Here is a 10,848-nt window from a genome sequence, read left to right as displayed (position 1 = left end):
TTTTGGAAGAATGTGCAGCATTCAGAAGTTGCATCTCATCATGCAGTCACTCAGCAGCATTTTATCTAAAAGTACGTGCACAGACTCAGACAATTACAAACTATTTCAGCCATGATCTATGGTGATTTTCCACACATTGTACAGTGAAAGTTCTTCAGCTTGGAACAACTTGTCAATGCAGACTGCATGCACATGTATATTAGTTACTTGCTTGAAAAGACAAGTTAGAATATGAAAATATATAAGCAGCATTCATGTAATACAGAATTCCTGAGAATAGTGTGTGCTATAAATCTTTGAGAAGTAATTTGTATTCATATAAAAACCATGATATAAAACATTTCTCTCAACTAAAACAGAGTGATCTAAAACTAACACACTGCAAGGGGCTGTCAGTATTTACTGTCAACAGTGATGAAGGCATAACTAGATTCTATTGCACTGTTTTGCAAAATAAACATTTCAGGCAATTTTTTCTTTTTCTGTTTTTCACGTTTCAAAAGTATCAGAGAAGGCATTTTATAAATCAATGTATTATAATTTTTAAATTAAAATATTTTTCTCTTTTCATATTTTTCTTTCTAGTTGATCAATATGGTTTTAAACCCTAAGGGACTATATAAAAAGGAAAGGAAATACTTCTTAAGGATAGAGCTATCATTATTCTTTATACTACTGTCAGACAAATGTTGCTGTTCTGTGGCCCTAATTTGGAAAAGATGTTGGTTGATGTTATTATTAGGTAGAGAGAGTATTTATACTCAGGCAGGTGTATACATGTACCTAACAAAGAAAAAGAAATGCAGATGGTATAAAAATGGAGGAGTGTAAAAAACTCCCTTGTACTTAGTGGAATTAGTTGCTACGATTGCTACAAATAAGGAGGGGGTGGGAGCATGAGAACCTCTCTGGAATCTGAATGGAAGAGTCTCACATAACAACGGCACGTGAGGGAAGTTCAGAGTCTGAGGCCCTTTCCTTTGCTCAGAATCAGAGGACAAGGAGGAAAGTGAATATGCTTGACAAAAACAAACAATGAAACAGCTATCATCTATCCACGTTTCTTCTGGAGAGAAAGAAGGAAAAGCTAACAAAACATTTTCAGTGTTAATATTTAGAAAATAGTTTTCTAGTAAGAGAAACATAATCTTACTAGAGAAATACTGGCATATATATGTAGTAGCTTTATTTCCATTGTGTTTGATCTGGTCTTTTATATGTTAGAAATAATGGTGCTTTGCTTGATTGGACAAATAATAACAATCATAGTAACCATAAATATGTATGTGTGCATATGTGTGATTTCCTTGTTTTGCAAAGAAACGTCTTAATTTCTACCATACATTTACTTCAGCTCTTCTCTTTCTTCCTTTCCAACCTCCATAGCTTATGCCTCCTCTGAACTTTCTTGAGTGCCCCATCACTCCTGCCTCATCTGTCTGTGGAACAGACATACTCATAGATACAGAGTTGACGTTGAAATAGAAATTCCACAACAAAGCAAAATTATGTCTTTTGTGATTAATTTGACTTTGTTTCTAGAGCGTTGTTAAAAATAAACCAAATCAAAACTATCAAAGAAATAATAACATAAAACTCCCTTCAGTCATGAAAAAAGACACTAAAACACAAATGCTTTTTCTTTTTTTAGCAAATAATATAGATTTATATTCATGCATTATTTTCATTAGTTAATGAGTAAGAGTGCACATTGTTGAAAAAGCGTAAATGTTGCAGAGCATCTGGCCTCAGTTTTCCTGAATAAACATATTACAATAGCAAAAACTGGTGTCAGAGCTGCATAAACCACAATGTATACTACGTACTGTCAAGGTGCAAAGGGACAAGGAAAACCAACGTATTTATAGCATTTCAAGTTAATATTCCATGAGAGTTGTAATAAATCATAGAGAAAAAATTAAATATACTATAAAACAGCCTTCCACAATACAGTATGGATTAGTTGTGTTCTAAACTATATAAGAATAGCCATTCATAGTTTATAAGTATGTGGCTTTATTGGCATTTAGTACAAAAAATTGCACTGCAACTGGCTCTGCCAGGGGTAAAAGAGACTTGAAGTAGCCAATGCAATGGAATATTATTTCAATGAATGCTGTTCTTTTTGGAATCTTAGATTTTTGGTTTGACTACTAAAGGTGATGTGCAACTCTTCAACTGCATAGTCAATGTAAAGCAGCATAAATCCCCTGTGGCACAGATCCATAATCTCAGCAAGAGACAAGGGCAATTCCTACCAACCTGTAAACTGAAGGGATGTAGAGTTCTGGCAGCCAAGGCAAGGATTTGTTTAAGTCATTTCTTATAAGTATCTGAACTCAACCGTACTTTCCAAAGTCAAATTAGTATGTAAGTGAAGACTGCATGATATTTTAAGCCATGCCTGGCTTGTGCACATTTACATGGAAATCTGTCTTTCAAAACCTCACCACCTTCTTTCCCATTACACTGCAGTTGATGGAAGGCAGAGGTCTCCAAGCATATATCTCCCTGAGACTCGTTCTGAGAATTACATCCTGGCTTCCTGCAATGTCAATCTAACCATTTTTAAGGTCGTCAAGTCATTGTTTTCTTCCCTACAAGCCTGGATATTTCAAATCCCAGAGATGGCTGTGATACATTTCCAAGTAGCATATTACACATGTGGTTTGCCAAGTATGCCTTCCTCCTAGATTTCACCTAGCATTCAAAGTTGCCATCATTTCTTCCCATTAATGTTATCACCCCTACTGGGTAACAGGTGTCAACTAAGGCCATTCATGGTGAACAGGCTGACCACTTTTTCTCCGTTGTTGTTGCAAATGTTCGAGTTCAGCCTCATACATCATTTCTTGAACTAAGTACTTCTCTCGTCGTATTCGGTCATGTAGACCCTTTGGTACGTCTGGAATCAGGTATGCGATGAATGACTTAATCCCAAAAACAAGGTGCTGCAAATTTAAATGTGAAAAGTACAGTTTTCAAAGATTCTGAAATGCTAATTATAAAACAGTGCAACAATGAACAATGTTGCATTTGCCTTGAATCAAGCATCAGAACTTAGTATGCACCATCTAGAATATTAATATTTTCAAAAATTATATTGAAAACACTACTGTTGCTTTCTTCCTTAAGTATTAGGACAAAACAAAGAATTACTTCCTCTTGTTGCTGCAACATGTTGATATCACTTTATAAGCACTGAGTAAATCTTAAATTCACTCCTATAAAATCTTTACATATTATGAAATATTATTATGACATGAATTGTTACACACAGATGAGAAAGATCATATCCAGGGAGAACCCATGTCCAATAGATCATAACACATATCATGTAAACCACGTAGAATGCAGTCTGCCTGTTATGCTAGCATTAGACTCAAACTCAGAAAATGCATTTTTCATGTCTATTAAGTTCATATATCACCATAGCTGCTTTAAATATTTTTACCTTTATTACATAATAATTACATAATAATTCTATGATAAAAAAACATATTACTTTTATTTTATTATTACTTCTTTGAGACAGCATCTCATTCTTTTGCCCAGGTTGGAGTGCAATGGCATATACACAGCTGACAGCAGCCTCCATCTCCCGGGCTTAAGCAATCCTCCTGCCTCAGACTCCCAAGTAGCTAGGACTACAGTTGCCTGCCACTACACCTGGATAATTTTTTTAAAAAATTTTGTAGATACGAGGTCTCACCACGTTGCCTAGACTGGCCTCGAGCTCCTGGGCTCAAGTTATCCTCCCACCTTGGCCTCCCAAAGTGCTGGGATTACAGGTGGGAGCCACTGCACCTGGCCGATATTTTGAAAAATGAACTGACAAAAGTAATGCATTAAAAAAAAAGCAGGAATAAAACTCAAAGGTAGTATGTCTGTGGTAGGAAGTATACATGTTGAATGAGGCTGCTTGAATCTGAATCCTATGCTTATTAGCTGTTTTAACCTCAGGCAAATCACCTATATTCTGTGTTATATCCCTAAAATGGTGATAATAGTAGTACCTCTTAAAGGTTGGCATAAGTATTAAATGAATATATATACACATGCACACACAAATACACATACACAATATACATATACATGTTTGTGTATGTGTGTATATATATATATGTGTGTGTGTGTGTGTGTGTGTATGGCTCAAGGATTGCTTGTCATAGTGTGAGCCCTGCTTAAATATTACCTCCTGTTATTATAAATGCATCCTGTTTTTCCTATGAAGAAGAGTAGATCTTTCAATTTCTCAGAAAGGAAAAAACATGATACTAATAGAGTTAGCATAACCTGTGGAAAATAATACATTCCTAATGGATTCTTAGTAGATAATAGTCTATGAAGAATTCAAGGTACTTTAACTGGGCTTATTATATGTGTCCCAAGAGACTGTACTGCAGAGTAGATCATAGTAAGGCAGGTCATATTTTTCCATATAAAAGCAAATAATCAGAAGTTTCTTTCTTGATAAAATGTTTGATATTCACAGAAATATCCAGGAATGTGCCTCAAGGGCATAGGAATAAAATTCAAAACATTTGCTACAATTAAATTAGTAGAGATATGCTTCAAGTCCCTGAGCAAAAAATAATTCAGTATAGCTTTTTTTTTGGAAGGAGTTTCACTCTTTTTGCCCAGGCTACAGTGCAATGGCGTGATCTCAGCTCACCACAACCTCCGCCTCCTGGGTTCAAGTGATTGTCCTGCCTCAACCTCCTGAGTAGCTGGGATTACAGGCATGCGCCACTGCACCTGGCTAATTTTGTATTTTTAGTAGAGACGTGGTTTCTCCATGTTGCTCTCGAACTCCTGACCTCAGGTGATCCACCTGCCTGGGCCTCCCAAAGTTCTGGGATTACAGGCGTGAGCCACCACACCTGGCCAAGTTACTATAATTTTAATAACACTGACTATTAGAACTTAATGCAGAAGTATTTTATAATTAAAAAGTTTATTCAACTCATTCTAAATGGCACTCTAAGGGGAAAATATTTAATACAATAAAAGATAGTCTCTTCAATAAATGGTGGAGGGAAAATTGGATATCTGTGTGCACGAGAATGAAACTAGACCCCTATCTCTTACCAAATTCAAAAATAAAATCAAAATGGATTAAAGACAAGTGTGAGTCCTGAAACTATGAAACCATTAGAAGAAAAACACTGGGGAAATGCTTTAGGACATAGACCTGGGCAGAGATTTTTTTGGGGTAAGAACTCAAAAGCATGGGCAATAAAAACAAAAATAGACAAATGGGATCATATCGAGCTAAAAAGTTCCTGCATGGCAAATAAAAAAAATCTACAGAGTGAATAGACAACTGATAGAATGGGGAAAATATTTCCAAACTATCCATCTGACAAAGGATGAATACATTTGATGAAATATCATACGGAAGACAGAAAAAATGTTCTAAACGTGGATCAATCTCATGGCTAGCTCTCTATATATCTAAAAACAGTAAAATGGGTAAGGCACAGAATAAGTTTCATGAAACAATACCATTGAAGTAATTTTGAAAAACAACAGTCAAATTAATACTATGTTTTTTTTTTTGTAAACAAACACATATGCAAGTAAATATGTGGAAGAATTTATAGGGATGAAAAGGGAGTGGATGTTTTTGGAATGGGTGGGTAATGGAATTAGCAGTGGTGAAAGAAGAAGAAAAAAATAGTGAGGAAGTTACATGGATCAGTGATGACAGTTTGCTTTGAATCCATGCACTCTATTAACTTTGTTCATTTGAGCTCCAAAATAAGATGAGGGGAGAAGTGTAAATAAAAACACAACAGAAGTTTTTTTAATCACCGGGTTGGAAATATGCCTTAACTCTTATGTTAGACACTCTCACTTCATCAGGAGACATGTATATAGGTGCAAAGTCATTAAATAACAGAATTTCAGTCCTGGATGATACCCTCAGGGGTAAGCATTTCATTTTAAAGATGAAGGATATTTCACTACAAAATTTGAAGTACTTTTTGGAGATCAGTTGAGAGGTATATTACCTTTAAAAATATTTGTTCCAAAAGTCTTAGTCATAGCTACCTTTTCTCTGAATAAATTGGTGTGGCCATATAAAACAGATTCATTTAAAGTCTTTTTATTGACCTTAGTGGTACTTCAGAGAGTAGATACTCAATCCCAGTGCTAAATTATTCACTGTATTGAAATAATTATATGCTAAACAAGGCAATAATACAATAGCTTCTGCCAAATTTCTTCACAGGATTATGATCAGATATTATTGTATGGATCTGATAATCAAAGTCTCTGAATTTTTAAATAAAATGTTCTCAAGCACAATTTATTGAACCATCCAGTGTTGCTTACACAAATATATAGGTGATCAACTGTAATTGGAATTGATTGTTCAGAAAATCAGTTTTTTCCATCCCAATGAATCGATATGGACTCTTTTATTGGATGATGAAAATCATCCTTTCCTTTTTAAACTTGGTTACTAAAAGGCTCAAAAGTAGGAGGCTCAAAAGTTTTCAGCTCAACTGTGCAGTAGCTTTTTTATTAACGCTGATTTCCTGGTATTTAAATTAATGTACACTCTTACATTATTCAGCTCTTGCTTTTCTGTACTTGTAATAATGCTTTCATTGTATTAAAGCCTTTTACGGGACCTACTTAAGTGTTTTTATGGAAGTCTGTGAGGAACTGATTTCAAAGAGGCAACTGATAAATCATTTAGAAAAGCATTTATCTATAGTAATTTTCATCTCAGCTTGTGACTAACCTCAAACACAATAATGAAGGCCAATCTAGCAGCAAGGATATGCCAGTATTGTAAAGTAAACTCATAGGGTTTGGAACTCCAAGGGGGGCCTCTGTAGTCTCTGTACCTGAAATCCACAAAAACAAAGAGAATGACAAATAGAGATCAAAGAGTGGAGGCCCGAATTTTCTTGATTTGCCAAAATGCCAAAATAACAGTTTAAATGTCCTCATTAACATGCAGGGGGGAGTACATGGAATGGTGAAAGCAAGCAGGAAAGATAACTATTATAAGTACCTGCAATAACCAGATTTTCCCATACCAAGCTCACTCAGGTCAAAGAAGGATAGGCTATTGTTGACATATCCCTTCAAGCAACTGGGAGAAAAGAAAAATATCATGTGATTCAAAGATTCATACGTTTCTAGCCTAATTATTTTATTACAAATGCCAGGATTTTACAAATGTATTATTCTTTCCATTCTAATGATAAACTTTTAGCAACCAAGCTCTTTTATTCCATTCCCTAACTCTCATAATTGTACCTTAATGAGACAGATTCCTGCCCTGCCATTTTCTCCCAATAATTCCTATCTTGCCTTTTCATCTGGTTTATGTTTATTAAGTAGTTACTACACACTAGATATTTTGCTAATTACTTTCTATGCATTAAAACTCTATAAAATATGTTTTATAAATATGCGTGCACATAATATTATTCAATTATAATTAAGTAGTTAATAAACATTGCTTACTTTTTACTTAACTTATTAAACATATATATTTATTCAAGACCTATGATTTGCTGGAAAAATTATCGATGCTTGATACTTAACAGTGAACAAAACAGGCAAAAACCCCTATCCCTGTGTAGCTTACATTCTAGCAGGGTGGGAGAGGGCAGAGATATGCACACAATAAACATAATTAATAAGTAGATCGTATAGAATGTTAAAATGCAGTAAGTGCTATGAAAATAAAAATGAAGTAATTCTTCCAGATGGGATATTGTTAAGTCAGCATTCCTACGGTAACAAAAATCAAGTTTTTAAAGACATTGAAGATGTATGGAAACAAGAACTAGATGAATGAATGTTCCAGAGAGAGAAAAGTCCTTCCTAGGGAAATTGGCAATCACCTATTCTTTCCCTTTCCTGGAGGCATTCATTTGTCAAATCTGGGTGAATACTAAGAATTAGGCTCAGCAAGTCAGAGTGTCTCTACCGAGGGCAATAGAAACCAATGAGTTTTACCAATTGCATGGGGCTGATGTGACAGATGGGAAGGTACAGAAGCCCCAAATGCCTGGATGTTTTTCTCATGAGATATTTGCTAAGTTCTTGGGCAGCCTGGAAAGCTGGGGGTGGGAGTGATTTGATTTTCAAAAGGCAGAATGAAATCTTCTAGAATGTCACAGCACTTAAGAGAAAAAGGCCTTCTACAAATCCTGCTGCAAGAAGGAGGGGGCCTGCCACTAACACACAGCCTCTCAAAGTTTTGAGGCAGTGGGGGGCAGAAAGATAAGTTTAAATTTTCTATAGACCACAAATGAATCTCATGACCAAGTGGAGCTAATTCTCGCAATACAAGGTTTTTTCTATCATATAAAATCGCTCAGTGGAACTCACTACATTAACAGAACAAAAAGAAAATCATATGATCATATTAATAAATAAACAAATGTTTTATAAAATTCAACTGGAGACATAATAAACTCTATTCAACAAACCAAAAATCTGGTAGGATCTTAATCTGATGAAGAATATCTACATAAATACATATAGCTAATATCATATTTAACAGTGAAATGCTTCATATGTTGAACACTTTCTCCTGAAGTCAGGCAGAAGACAAACATTTCTCTTGTAACTATTTCTATTCAACATTGCCTACACAAGTAGAAGAAAAAGACATAACTGGAATTAACATAAAGAAACAATATATAAATATGACTTTATTCACATATGGTATAGTTATATACATAGGAAATATAAAATAATCTAAAAACCATTTGAATTAATGAGTGAATTTAGCAAGGTCACTAGATAGATACAAGGTCAATATAGAAAAATATTTCTATATACTAGCAGCAAACAAAAGAAAATAAAATTTAAATAAATACTATTTATAGTGACATTACAAATACCAAATATCTGGGCATAAATCTAAAAATGCCATATAGGACCTCTACACTGGGATCTAAAAACAAACAACCAAACCACATGTCTCAGAGAATTCAACAAACGTTTAAATAAATGGAGTCAGCATGTTTAAAGATTGGTTGTTAAAATGTCAATTCTCTCAAATTTTTAAAAAATGGTAACTGATAAATTGAATCTAAAGTTTATATGTAAATGTAAAGAATCTATATTAGCAACGTCGATGTTGAAGAAGAAAATGTACAGAAGATTACAGCACATAATATTGACTTACTGTAAAGTTACAGTAATTAAGACACTGTGATCTTCATACAAGGAAAGGCAATAGACCAATGAAGAGGAGATAGTTCAAAAACTGATCCACAGGCCGGGCGCGGTGGCTCACGCCTGTAATCCCAGCACTTTGGGAGGCCGAGGCGGGTGGATCACGAGGTCAGGAGATCGAGACCATCCTGGCTAACATGGTGAAACCCCGTCTCTACTAAAAATACTAAAAAATTAGCCGAGCGTGGTGGCGGGCGCCTGTAGTCCCAGCTACTCGGGAGGCTGAGGCAGGAGAATGGCGTGAACCCAGGAGGCGGAGCTTGCAGTGAGCCGAGATCACGCCACTGCACTCCAGCCTGGGTGACAGAGCGAGACTCCGCCTCAAAAAACAAACAAACAAACAAACAAAAAAAACTGATCCACAAATACACATTCACCTGATTTATGACAAAAATGGCACTGCAATCCTTGGTGAAATAATTGTCTTTTCAAGAAATGGTGCTGGAGAAATTGGATGTTCTTAAAGAAAGTAATGTAAAGTTTTGACCACCTCACGACATAATAGATTAGGCTAAGGGAAATTGGAATTAGGGGGTTAAAATTTCACGTAGAGTCCTTAGGGTAGACTTTTTTAGGAAGATAACACGAGGAAAGATTAGGAGTTGAAAGAGGCAGCCGTGAGGGTATCTGGGGATGGACAGTTTCAAGCAGAAAAAGCAGAGACCTTGGCATGTACTGGGGACTGTGAGAGGGCAGTGGTGGTGGAAACAAACGGAGGGAGGGAAATAGTGTTGGAAAAGGAGTTCAGAGAAGAAGCTCCCTTTGTATGAATTTAAGGAGGATTTTGGCTCTTAGAGTGAAATAAGAAGACACTACTGTGTTTTGAGCACATGAATTACATGAATGAACTTAAGTTTTAAGTAAGATTATTCAAGTATCCAGGTGAGAGATGATAGTGTCTTGAGCTAGGTGGTGGCAGTGGAAGTGGTATGAAAAGGGGATGTTTAGAAAGCAGGTTCAACATGTTTTCCAGTGGATTGTGTGGGGCGTGAAAAGAAAAGTATTCAAGGCTGATTGCCAAGGATCATGGCCTGAGCCACTATAAATATGAAATTGCTGTTAACTGAGATGGGCAAGACTGAAGGTTAAGCAGGATTGGATGAAATTCGGACTTTAAATTTGGGCATGGCAAGTTTTAGATGTTTATTAGACAGGTAAGAGGAGACACCAAGTAGACAGTGGAATATTCAAGGCTAGAATTCAGGTATGAGCGTAGGTCGATCCATGAAACTGAATTAGATGGTCAAGGAAATAAATAGAAATACAGAAGATAATAAGTCTATAGATTGAGCCCTTGGGGAACTCCAAAACTAAAGCTGAGAGATGAGGAGAACTAGCAGACATGACTTGGCAGGTGTGGCTGGTGGGGTAGAAGGAAAACCGAAATTATGTGGCTTTCTGAAAGTCAAGTGAATAAAGTATATTAAGAAGGGAATGCTCAATTATGAAATGCTGCTGAGAAGCCAAATGATGTGAGAACTGGAGTTGACCAGTGGGTTTGACAATGTGAAAGTCATCATGACATCTCAACGGAGCCATGGGGCATACACATTATCGAAGAGAGTTTAAAAGGGAAGAAGAGAAGGGGAATTGGAGAACATAGGAACAGAAAACTCTTTGGATGTAGTT

The 10,848-nt window shown here is 35.9% G+C and overlaps 1 protein-coding gene across 6 annotated transcripts in view; it reads right to left on the bottom strand.

The window, feature by feature from the left end:
* Positions 1–1,636: 1,636 nt before the first annotated feature.
* Positions 1,637–10,848, bottom strand: part of ANO3 (anoctamin 3) — a 472,830-nt gene continuing 463,618 nt past the window's right edge. For all 6 annotated transcript variants that reach the window (XM_063711053.1, XM_063711054.1, XM_031016410.3 and 3 more), the window contains 3 exons: positions 7,034–7,114; positions 6,758–6,863; positions 1,637–2,951 (listed from right to left, as the gene is read on the bottom strand). In XM_063711053.1, coding sequence (XP_063567123.1) covers positions 2,769–2,951; positions 6,758–6,863; positions 7,034–7,114 — 370 coding nt within the window. In that variant the 3' untranslated portion in view covers positions 1,637–2,768. The remainder of the gene's footprint in view (positions 2,952–6,757; positions 6,864–7,033; positions 7,115–10,848) is intronic.

The sequence above is a fragment of the Gorilla gorilla genome, chromosome 9 (assembly GCF_029281585.2).
Source record: "Gorilla gorilla gorilla isolate KB3781 chromosome 9, NHGRI_mGorGor1-v2.1_pri, whole genome shotgun sequence".
NCBI lineage: Eukaryota > Metazoa > Chordata > Mammalia > Primates > Hominidae > Gorilla > Gorilla gorilla.
Note: the sequence above shows the minus strand (reverse complement) of the source record. Positions and strands in the feature narration are given on the sequence as shown.